At 48.4% G+C, this 12103-nt stretch overlaps 1 protein-coding gene across 1 annotated transcript in view; it reads left to right on the forward strand.

Annotated features, from left to right (window-relative positions):
• Positions 1 to 21: 21 nt before the first annotated feature.
• L3MBTL2 (L3MBTL histone methyl-lysine binding protein 2) overlaps positions 22 to 12103 on the forward strand; it is a 19759-nt gene continuing 7677 nt past the window's right edge. Inside the window, exons 1-12 of the mRNA XM_005421944.2 lie at positions 22 to 108; positions 1342 to 1609; positions 1820 to 1953; positions 2665 to 2788; positions 3740 to 3819; positions 5072 to 5189; positions 5519 to 5653; positions 6324 to 6412; positions 7996 to 8227; positions 8933 to 9012; positions 9594 to 9698; positions 11495 to 11642. Of these exons, the coding sequence (XP_005422001.1) occupies positions 22 to 108; positions 1342 to 1609; positions 1820 to 1953; positions 2665 to 2788; positions 3740 to 3819; positions 5072 to 5189; positions 5519 to 5653; positions 6324 to 6412; positions 7996 to 8227; positions 8933 to 9012; positions 9594 to 9698; positions 11495 to 11642 (1600 nt within the window). The remainder of the gene's footprint in view (positions 109 to 1341; positions 1610 to 1819; positions 1954 to 2664; positions 2789 to 3739; positions 3820 to 5071; positions 5190 to 5518; positions 5654 to 6323; positions 6413 to 7995; positions 8228 to 8932; positions 9013 to 9593; positions 9699 to 11494; positions 11643 to 12103) is intronic.

A 12103-nucleotide genomic window follows, 5' to 3' on the forward strand; every position in this document is an offset into this window, starting at 1 on the left:
GGTCCGTCTGATCCCGGCGGGATGGGCCCCTGCGTCCCCACCAGCTTCCCGAGGAAGCTCCGGGTGATGCCGCCCTTGCTTGGCAGCCCTGGGGATTGTGAGGTGTCCGCAAGTTTCACTCACCTGTCGTGGAAGAGTAACGGTGCAATGGTGCTCACGTCCTACGAGCTGCTGTAAAATGCACCCACACAGGGACTAGAAGGCGATGAAAATCTTTCTTTTTTAGAGAAGTTCAGGCCTTTCAGAATGCTGTCTGAGGGCCTGGATTCACAGGAGAGCAACTCTTTGTTCAGGGAGTAACCTGGGAACCTTGGGTCTGTTTTGTCTGAAAGCCAGGGAAGATGCGGGGAGACAGCAGTGAGTGAAGTCTGATCTTCCTGTCCACGTGTCTGTAATGATAGCTAGGAGCCAGGGATCAGAGGGAATTTGGCGCTGGAAGGCGATGGGCTTGCTGCTGATCTTTTGTTGTTGCCCACTTGGAGGAACAATGGTATCTTCCTGCCTCGTGTAACTGTTTGTATCTGCCTTTCTGTTCCATCACTTCCTGTGCTAGTGCTGAGTGCTTACTGCTCTTTCATGAGTTGCTAACATATTTTCCCAGCTTCTATTATGCTTATTTGGAGCCTGGTTCAAGATTGTTCTAGTCTGAGACACACTGTTTTTCTGTGCTCTTTCTTCAGTCTCTGCCTTGCAGCTCTCCTGCTGTAACAGCAGGTACAAAGAGCCAGTGAAGATGTTTAGCTATGGGGGCATCTGGGTTTAGGCAAAAACCGGTAGTAAATGTTCTGCCTCCTGCTGGTGTAGTTTCTAAACCGAGGTCAGCTGTGGGCTGTGCAGTTTCCAGAGGACATGAGCTGTCTCCAGGACTGACTTTGGCCGTGCTGACTTCCAGGCTGTGCTGGTCTTGTGAGCTGTGGTGGCAGGAACGTGCAGCCTGTGGTCTGTTCTGGTAAAATGTGCTGGCTTTACTGTCACAGTGTCTGTGCTGCTGTGCTACTGTGTTGGGAGGAACATTGCCTGGAAGGACACAGTCTCATCTGTCCTTCATCAGCAAGGCAGTGCTTTGCCCTGTATTTTTCTATGTTCCTCAAGCTGCTTTCTATCTAGCAACAGCCCCGTGGCACTTTCCTCTTGGGAAGCAGAATGCAGCATGTGGAATACCAGTAAAGGGACCTGTCTGGAGGAAGGCATTCGGAGTCCTGCCTTTGGGGTTATGTGGACTCCTTGCCTGCCCTGAGGCCACTCCCTGGCCCAAGAGGGCCTCCCCCAGCAGCAAAGGCAGGTTTATTGTGCAGTGGCATGTAAAATGTCTGTTTTAAAGCAAAATGGCTCTTTTTCTAGCTGGTGTCTGCCTTCTGCCACAAATCTTCATCTTTGGAGCGTGTGGAGGAGGAAGGTGATGACGATGAGGAGGATGATGAACTGGACATCTTTGGGGGTTACGACAGCCTCACATGCTACAACAGCAGCATGGGCAGTGACAGCAGCTCCTGCCTGGAGGAGTCCAGCGATGATGAGGTGGCAGAGCGGGAAGCTGGAGAGTTCTCAGCCTCTCCCATGCACCAGCCATCCACAGGCCGGCTCACAGAAGACAGTGGCTCCGAGCCAGGTACTGCCTGTGCTGCCTGAAACATTCAGGGGCACTGAAGGGTGTGTGGCTGCACCTTGGGGATGCTTTGGGAGCAGCTTTGGATTCACACTGCATTTTCTGGGTTATGTGGGGGATCTGCTCTGTGTAACGACAGTTAGCTGGTCTCAGCTCTGTCATTGTAGTGAATTGACTGTTAAATCCTCATGTTTTTGGCCTTCCTTCTCACAGCTGTGTGCGAAATGTGTGGGATTGTGGGCACCAGGGAGGCTTTCTTCTCCAAGACCAAACGTTTCTGCAGTGTCTCCTGCTCCAGAAGCTACTCCTCAAATTCCAAAAAGGCCAGCATCCTGGCCAGGCTGCAGGTGCGTTAAAACCTTTCCAGCTGGCTCTCAGGCTCCATCGTGCTCGCAGGCTCTTCTCATGCTGGGGGACTTCAACCACCCCTATACCTGCAAAAAGTAGCATGGCAAGCTGTAGGTAATCCAGGAGACTCCTGGAATGCATGGGGGATAATTTTTTAAGCCAGGGAATAGACAGCTGTAGCAGCGGGAATGCAACAGTAGATTTGATGGTCACCAAGGTAAGTGAACTAATTTGGGATGTGAAGACTGGAGGCAGTGGTTCCAGTTGCAGTGGTCATGCATCGGTGGAATTTGCAATCTTGAGGAGTATAGGTCTGCTAAGGAGTAAAGTCATGCTCCTAAACTTTAGGAAGGCAGACTTCCAGTGCTTCAGAGAGAGTCTGTAATTCTGTGAGATTTCCTGGGGATGAAGCAGGATGTGCTTGTATGTAGGGGTAGGTGGTTGCTCTCTAATTAAATCAGACTGACTTTCCCAGTGGCTTGTTCTTCCTGCCTAAAGTCCCCAGAGAAGGCATGACAGCTTAAAGGTGGTGCTCCCTAATAGCTGAGAAAGGACACACTGGTATTTTACCTGCTGTTTCTTGTTGCTATGAGTGTTAATAAATATTGTAGTAGCCTGAAAATTGTCCCAAGGAAGAGATGAATACCCAGTTGCAGGGGGTGGCTTAGTCTCCTGTGCCATTAATGTTTCTAATGTTCCTTCTTTTGTAGGGGAAACCACCAACAAAGAAAGCTAAAGTTCTGCACAAGGCATCCTGGTCAGCCAAGATCGGGGCCTTCCTCCATTCGCAGGGCACGGGACAGCTGGCAGATGGGACACTGACAGGTCAGGATGGTGAGTGTAGGTGAGGTGTGAGGAGGTGCTGCTGCTGGAGTCACAGAAATGGGGACAGCTTGAGGGCTGTAAGCTCTGCAGTCCTCCTCCTCCTCTCTGGTACACTGCCTTGTACGATGTGTGTGGATCGCTCTGACACAAGCTGGCAGAACACAGGCCATGTCTTTTTTCCTCTTCCTGCCCATCCACTATTGTAGCCTCATCCTCACTCCTTGTATGACTTGACATGGAGTTTAAGCTCTGTGGTCCCAGTCCCATGAGGTGCTGACTTCTGCTGGCAAAGGTGACTTAAAGGTGTCCTGCTTGCCCCAGCCATTTGCTGCCCCACTGCCCATGGGGAGTTACATTTGCCCCAAGTCACTCACTGGTCACTCTGAGCAATAACCAGTCACTGCAGCTGAAGAAGCAGCAACTTACTGTGTTAGGGAAAAGGGGAGAGCTGGGGCATGGCAGCAGCAGGGAGTGATCTCTGAAAAGACCGCTGCTGGAGCAGAGCTGTAGCCTGCAACCAGGAGGGACTGTGGGATTAATCTCTCAAATTAGTATCTCTGATTTTCCCAGCACCCTTGGGGAAAGCAAATGCTGCTGCTATGACCCTGCAGTGTTGCAGCTGAGAGGCAAAATGTGAAGTGGTTTAACCCTGGAAGAATGCACTCTCCCTGGAATGCTTTAGCCCTGGGCTGGATTTGACCTCTTTTATTGCCCTTTCTGCTCCCCCAAAAGCAAGTGACAGCAAATATTGATTAATAATATATTTTGCCTCTTGTGGGGGTTAGTGACCATGTACTCACATAGGATCTAGTTTCCCACCAGAGAAAATGCAGTGGAGTGTGTAATCCCTGTGTGTTGTGTCCTAGTGCCTGGAGGCTGCAGGCTGTAGTCCAGAGGTAACTGATCTCTGTGCCTGTTCTGTGATCTCATCTGCTTTTCTGCTCTCATGTCTGCTTGCAGCACTCGTCCTGGGCTTTGACTGGGGAAAGTACCTGCAGGAGCACGGCTACAAGGCAGCTCCTGTCAGCTGCTTCAAACACGTGAGTTCTACTTTGCTGGGCATGGCAGGGCACACAGGGCATGTCCTATGCATGGGCCCCCCGTGCTCCTGTGATGGGGGTGAGCAGAGGCCCAGCAGGGGGTTATTGAGAACTGGTGATGAAAGGAAAGAGGTTGGCGGTTCTGGCAGCTGAGAATGGGAGTCTCACAAAGGGTCCAGAACTTGGTAGAAACACTGCTGGTAGTGATGCCTATGATTTTTAGCTTTTTATGTTTTTCATATATTTGTAGCTTTGTAAATTGCTAAAGCATGGCTGTAGCTTCTAGTATTTTTCCTATTTTTCTTCCCTACATGTAGGAACAATAAGCTAACGTTTAAACACATTCAGAAATATCGTAGTCTTATTCCAAGAACAGAACCAACTGTTTTCCAACCAGAATCTGAACCAGATGTAACAAAAGTGGGGCAAACAAAACCTCTGGACTGCTTCCAGTGGGTCAGAACCCCAGGAATTACTACCTAACCAACTAACATTTTAACTGGACAGTATATGATAAGTATGCTAATCGACTAATCTTATCAAAATTGGAGAATTACTTTACCACATGTGATTTTTGCCATATTGTGAACCTGAAAGCTTTCAAGTAAAGGTTTGCTTTTATATTGACTCTAACATTGTTGGGAAGATCTATTCTATTTTCCAGGCATCAGTAGTGATGGCTTAGTGCTGACTGGGAACAGAATTAGTTCTGACTGGAGATGATAGTGGGAAGCTAATTTTGCAGTTTGTATGACTGAGTACAGCCCAGGGTGATGTGCAGAGAGGAATTCAATTTATGTGAGCCTGGCAGTAGCTGCACCTCCAACATGTCCAATTTTTATAAGACTTGTTATATTCCTTTTGAGTTGTTGTCTGATAGTACTGACAACATTTTCTTTTTCTTGAGGTTAGGCAGACATGTTAGGTATCCTCATTGTTAGGTATCTTTATGCCTTAGAGGAATGGCAGCAGCTACTTTGGAATAATAGGATATCTGGCAGTGAAACAGTTAAGTATTGTTATATGGTATTCTGCCTTTTGGGGTCCTCAGTGAACATCCCCGTGAGATGTTTGGGACAGTTCAACTGTATTTCAAGATGCTGGCAAATCTAGGAGGGGTAAGGCATGCAAGCCTGTGTCTAAGGTGAAGGTGTAGCTGCCTAGGACATGTCTCTGAAAGCTGGAAGGGCCTAAACCCTGCTCTGATTTCTACATCCCTCTCCCTGCCTCAATGGCTGCCTCAATCTTTCAGGTGCCGCTCTTCGATCAGTGGGATGACGTGGTGAAAGGTATGAAAGTGGAAGTGCTGAACAGTGATGCTGTGCTCCCCAGTCGTGTGTACTGGATTGCATCTGTCATCCAGATTGTAGGTAAGTCTCCAAAGTAATCTTTGACAGCTGGGCATAGCTAAGCTCTGAGGGATGCTTTAGAGAGCTGAGGGTAGCTGGTCAAGCAAAACAGCAGCTCTTTGGAGCTCTACAAGTGCTGAGAGATTTTGGAACACAAAATACCATGGTGAGGGAGTGAGAGGAAACCAGCACGTGGTTCCTCTTCTGGTTGCTGGTCAGTTTGCAGGAATAGTTGCTGGAGAAGCTCTGGTGACCTATGCAGAGTGCTGAAGGCTGTGCTGTGGGTACTAAGCCTGTGGTGCCAAATTCTTGGCCTCTAATGCCTTTGTTTGTTTGCTCTGTCCTGGCAGGATACAGGGCCCTTCTGCGATATGAGGGCTTTGAGAATGATGCTGGTCATGACTTCTGGTGCAATTTGGGCACAGTGGATATTCACCCCATTGGCTGGTGTGCCACCAACAGTAAAATCCTGGTACCACCACAAAGTGAGTATGGGGTAAGAGGGGTCAGCATATGCCTGGGCATGGAGAAGCTTTGGTTTATGCCTAGCACAGAGGGACAGGTGTTCCCACTGCATGTAGGACTGCAGCTCGATTTGTGTTTTGAGTTACAAGCAGCAATTTGAGTTTGGGAAGCTGGAGACTGCTTGGATTGGTCCCTCTGCATCTCCCTATTATTGACCTGGGGATGCTGAATGCAGAGCTGATGTCAGGCCTGTGGGGGCTAATGCAGGTGGCTTTTCCTCCTTCTAATCCATGTGGTGGCTGGACTTGAACTTTGAGGGAACTTTTTTGGTCCTACATCCTGGGCAACATCTCTGGTAAGTGCAGTGACTCCAGTCCTTGCACAGCTAGCAGTTCAGAGAGGGATGCCGGTTTAGTGGAATTCTGGCAAACTGAGATTTGCTTGGTATGGCTCGTGTGTTTTGCTCTATTACCACTTCCTCATCTAGATCAGTGGAGTTGTCTGCTTGGCCCAGTTCATTCTGTAATGGTGATCCCTTCAGCCAGATGTGGGGGCAAGCTGGCAAAACAGAGTACAGAATCTGAGTGTGAAGAAGGCCTTTTAGTGCTAATGGGCTGTTAGAGAGATGAAAGGTGTGGTGCTGTAATTATTCTGGTCATAAAGATGGACTTTTTCCCTGCTTATATGTAGCTATCCATGCTAAGTACACTGACTGGAGAAGTTACCTGATGAAAAAACTGGTGGGAGCTAGGACCATCCCAGTGGATTTCCACATAAAGGTAACCATGGGAGGCTGTTGTTTTGCATGGGGGAAATGAAACTGAAGTCAAGACATGTGCTCAACATGTCTCTTCTGGTTCTGCTCTGTGCAACTTTTGTGTGCCTTGAAACCTGGGTGGGGCAGAGTGCTTCCACATGCTCCTAAGATACCTGTCATGATGCTGTGGGTAATGGATGGCACAGCCTCCATGCCCTCTCAGCACAACAGTTTCTGCGTTGGGTCATAGGCAGGCTTTAAAGCTGTTGTCACATGGTCGGTCTGCTGGGAAATACTGGGGATGAATTTTGGCATTTTGCTGAAGGGAGAGGCCAGTGCAGCTCCAACCTGGCCTTTCCCTGCCCTGTTTCAGTGCCAGAGAATAGCTCTGAGAGTCAAAAAGGTTTGCCTTCAGTGTTGGAAGCAAAGCAGCCTGCAGGGAGTGAGAAGGGCACAGGCTTCTTTAAGTGCCGTGGCCTTGGCATCTCTATAGCTCTCACGATTGTTTTTGTGTAGCCTGCACTGAGATTAGACCTTGTTAGAGGGAAGAGGGTCTCCTGTGGCTAGGAGCTTTGGAAATGGCAGATAAGGAAGACAGTCCCAGAGACAGCAGGCAGGAAGGCAGGTGATAGGGGTTTTTGTGTGCAAGGTAAGTGGTGACACTGAGCTGGAGATCTGGATGTAGTTAGTGCTTCCCATGTGACTTCTCAAAAAGTTAGGAGGGTGTTTGTAGCTGCTTGTTCCTGGGCCCCAGCTTGTAGCTGAAAGGGAAGTGGTGGAGAGAAACAGACATTGATTTTGTCTTTCTCCCCTTAGCGTCTCCACTCCCACCTAATAAACAGGAAGTAGAAAGGAAAGACTTAAAGTTCTTCTGGATTCAGGTGTAGGCTGGTTTGGGTATCTATTTTGTTTCCTAGTTGCTGCATGGCATCTTGGGATCACAGTTCCAAAATGTCAGGGGTTCCATAAACCCCATTGAGCATTTGTGGATGAGTAGGACAAGGCTGCATGAGCAAACCAAAGGTCTCAAAGAAAGTCAGAAAGCAGCCAGTGACTCCTCTGTGCCTTTGGGTCAGTCTGCAGAGTAACTGGTTTTGGATATGGAGTTGGGAGATAGATCATCATGTAGTTCAACTTCTGATCAGAAAAAACGATGAAAATAAGAACCTGACCTCTTTTGAAGTTGACTGAAAATCCTGTTGCACTTTGGGAAGCTACACCTCTAACTAACTGCAGCCTCAAAACCCTTGTGATCTCTTTCATGACTGAAAAAGGCACTCACAATTCTATACTCAGTCCCTTGTGAACAGAAGTTCTCACTGGGAACATTCACACAAGGTGGTGGCTGGGCATTGCTGCTGGGCTGGAGTGGGGCAGCTCTTATGAGGCCACATGACAAAAGGGAGACCCAGCGTGTGTGTGCGCCCAACCACACTGTCATGTCTAGGGCTGCCAGCTACCTGTCCCACCAAAAGAACCCATTCCTATGCATCCCTTCCTAGTCAGCTTTGGGCAGTGCCAGGGTGCATGTCTGTGGGGAAAGCTGTTCTCTGAGGTGTTTGGAGAACTGTGCTTGATCTCACCTCCTCTGTTGGTTGTTGCCAGATGGCAGAGAGCATGAAGTACCCATTCCGGCAGGGCATGCGGGTCGAGGTGGTGGATAAGAACCACGTGTCCCAGACACGTATGGCGGTGGTGGACACAGTGATTGGGGGCAGACTGAGACTCCTCTATGAGGATGGTGACAGTGATGATGACTTCTGGTGCCACATGTGGAGTCCCCTCATCCATCCTGTGGGCTGGTCACGGAGAGTCGGCCATGACATAAAGAAGACAGGTAAGGATCAGCCGTCAGCCACTGCAGCCATCTTCTGATTTGCTGGGAACTGCCTGCACCCTACTGTTGACACCAGTCTTGACATGCTGGGAGCGAGGCAGTTGCTTCAAGACCTAGCAGGTGAAGTCTGCTTAGTTTTGTGTCTGCTGGTTTTTTATCAGGATAGATAAAAGCCCTGTGATCACAGGTCACAACAGGGGACTGTAGGGTTTCTTACCTGAAGCACAGTCTATCCCCTTAGTGTGAGAATGCAGACTTTGCAACATGACAGATGTTTGTAGTCTTTTGAGGAAAGTCATGCTGGCTTCTGTAACACTGGATGCCATCAGGTTGCGTTTTTCTGGACTTTACCAAGAGGAATTGTTGATTAGCTTACTCTGGCAAAGTAAAAGACAAAAAAGCAAGATTTGAGCTCTGCTGATCCTTTTGACTGCGTCTCTATTCCTGCCTCTCCCTGGTGACTATAACTGCATGTGTTACCAATAGTTCTCAGGAAGCTGAGCCATCTGCTTTTGAACAAGCCCTTCATCACAGCCCATTTTATAAGAAGTGTAGAGGGACTGACTTGTTCTTTTTATTAAATAGTCTCATATTGAGGGAGTTTATAGCAGCTAAGCTCTCACAGGAAAATTAATGACCAGTCTGTTTCCTTACTGCAGTTGCTGTGGGTTTTTTACTTCTCTATGTTTCTTCCATTCCTCACAGATGAAAAACGTAATGACATGGCAAACCATCCCACCTTTAGGAAGATTTACTGTGATGCTGTGCCCTATCTGTTTAAGAAGGTAGGACAAGTCTGCCTTTCTGTGGGGGTCACAAAGAAGGAAGCAGTGATAGCACTTCCTTGCTTGGGCATACATGCTGCCATGTGGGTTGTTGAGGGTGGTCTTTCTTACACCTAAGGGCAGTAAGGTCTTTGGGGTGTCAAGGCTGTTTTTAAGAAGAAGCAGGTCGAACTAGAAAGCTGAAAGAATTAAAGGACAGTGACAGACTGAGGCACTCAATCGAAGGGCAAGCAAGGGAGCTTTGAGTTGGAGGGGGAAGAGGACTGCATGGGAGAGACCAGTTCTGACAAGGAACTGGATCATGCTGGTAAGGACTGAGATGAGAAGGAAGCTTGCTTTGTTGTGGAGCAGCAGTTGGGCTTGGCTTGGCTCTGACTGACCAAAGTCATGGCAAAGGTTGCCGACACAAACATAGTGTTGGTTTGGCTGCCCCTTTCTGTTTCTTGTAATATTTTTGGTTTCCCCTCCCAAGCTGAGCCAAGTGAAGAAGTTCTAATCCTATTTGCACTTGCTGTGCTTGGTGTCAGGATGGGACTGTCCCACACCCCTGGCAGCACATGGTATACCAGAGTCTCCCTTAGGTACGAGCTGTCTACTCCGAAGGTGGATGGTTTGAGCGAGGCATGAAACTGGAAGCCATTGACCCCCTGAATCTGGGCAACATCTGTGTGGCCACTGTTTGCAAGGTAAGTTCAATGAGCCTAAGGGGATCTGCTGTGTTTGCTTGGCATAATGCAGCTTCTCCTCAGCTCTTTTCAGATTAATAAGACCAGGTAGGATTTTGCATGGGGGAGCAGAGAAGGCTGTCAAGAGAGGTGGACAGCTGATGTGTGGAGGGAACTGGGGAGTTACCTCAGAGTTCTGACAAGCTGTTATCCATGTGTACTTAAACAGACAGCATGAAGATGAGCCTGCTTGGTCTGCAGGCTAGTGCCCAGTGTGTGTGACTGGCAACCACCCTCTTTCCACCACTAGGCTTGCAGTAGGGAAGATTTGTTCTCCATTTCTGAGAGTGCATAGAGAGGTCCCTGTGGAAAGAAGTGAAGACTTGTGAGGTGACCTCCATGTGGAGAATGGCATGAGGATGGACATGTCACCTTCAGTCTCTCTTGACGAGGTGGTTGTAAGCTCTACTCTTGTGCTAGTGTTAAGAAGTAAATTCCATGCCCAGGTTTCCTCAGTGAAGTGTGTTGAATGTTTAAAGTATAGCATTCATCTGGGCTTTTCCTGCTTCTTCAGGAAGCTGTTTGCCCTCACAGAACCCAAGCTGAGGACTTTGACACTTGGGAGTTTGGCAGTGGGATGCTATGAGAGCTGTTTGTGTCTTATAAAATGTTCCCTTCAGCCACAGTTTGGAAATGGAAGAGTTTGGGACAGGCATGCCTCTTGCCTTTAGTAGGCACTAATTACCAGTGAGTGACAGGAAGGAACAAATCTTGTTGCTGTATGAAGTAGCAAATCCAAGGGTGGTGCTCCTTCCTTTCTACCCAGTAACAAATTTGTGATCTGGCCGGTGGAGCGGGCTTTTGGGCTGCTAGTGAAGTGTTTCTGCGGGAGAGCTCCTGACTGGCGTGTTACTAAGAGAGCATGGGCTAACTCTTAGAACTCTGGCGCCATGCCAGGAGTGGGGAACTGCCTTGGTACGAGGATTTACCAGAGGCAGAACCTTTAGAGCCACTTGTTCTATGGTGCCAGACACAAGCCATGACAGTGACCAGGCAGAGGACAAAGGAGGTGGCTCTTGTCTTGAAGGAAGCACTTATTGCAAGGAAAGAGATCAGAAACAAGGAGCCCCGGTCGCCCTTCTGCAAGGCGTTTTGTACAGATGCAAGTCAGGCGTGGATACAAACAGCTAACCAATAGGGAATCCTCAGGGGAGGAGCGAGGGGATTACATCAAGTGTCTGGGGCCAGTTGGGGTAGGAGGGTGGAGAGGATGGGTCACATGGACCAATGGGGCTTTGAGGAGTAGGGGAATTCCAAAAGGGTGTTGCAGTCAGGGATTGGCCTGAGGTTAAAGTGGCAGAGAAGGTTCGGCAACAAGAGGGGCTGGGGTGCCTTGAAAGAGCTGGAACAAGGGGCGGGGAATGGCATGAGGGACAGCTTTGAGGGAGGGTAAAACCGAGGGGTAAAGTAAGGGGTAAGCTAACTTGGGGAGAACATGGGGGTACCGCAGAACCAATCACTTAACAAGGAATCAATAAAATAAATTTGAACCGAAACAGCTGACCATTTAAGGCTTCTCACATAGTCCTTTCAAGGCTCTTAATGTTGGTCCCAGTCCTGCAGAACTTGCTGGCTACTTTGGGGATTAGCTTGTGTTGACTAACATATTGGGAGAAGCTTGGGGCATATAACATTGGATTTTATTATCTAGTGGCAATTGTGATTAATATGTGGGGACTCTTGAGAGAATCTTTTGTGAGGAGGAAAGGCTTTTGAGCAAGTAGAGCTCTACACGCATGCCTTCACTCCCATCTCAGGTTCTTTTGGATGGGTATCTCATGATCAGCATTGATGGAGCAACAGCTGATGATGGCTCTGACTGGTTCTGCTATCATGCCTCCTCACATGCCATCTTCCCTGCCAACTTCTGTAAGAGGAACAACATCGAACTGACCCCTCCAAAAGGTGAGATTTGCACTCTGCCCTGTGGTACAAACCTGCACACAGAATTTGATGGGGGGTGCGTTTCTGAGAGGGGTCAGGTTCAGATAAATCAAAACAAGGTCCCAGACTGCTTGTTTTTCAGGGAGATGGCTAGTTCAGAGAGCCAGGCTGTTTAAGCTTTGCCCATATACCAAGTCTTGGTTAGCTCCTGGCAGATCAGTGGCAGAGGTGTATGATCCCCAAACTGAACAGAATAAAAGCTTTTAAAGGACAAGGAGGATGGGAAGGGATAAGTAGAGCCATTGCTGCCAGAATCAGTACTTAAGTGTCCACAGTCATCTCTATTCTTTTCTGTATTAATAGATCTGACATGAGTACTTCTTCAAACTCCTAAGAGACAATCACCCTAGATGTGTTTTTGCTGCCTCATCTAGCCATACCCATAAAGGACTGCTCTAAATTTCTGTGTTGCAGTGCTGTAA

This window comes from Geospiza fortis, unplaced genomic scaffold, assembly GCF_000277835.1.
Source record: "Geospiza fortis unplaced genomic scaffold, GeoFor_1.0 scaffold173, whole genome shotgun sequence".
Classification (NCBI taxonomy): Eukaryota; Metazoa; Chordata; class Aves; order Passeriformes; family Thraupidae; genus Geospiza; species Geospiza fortis.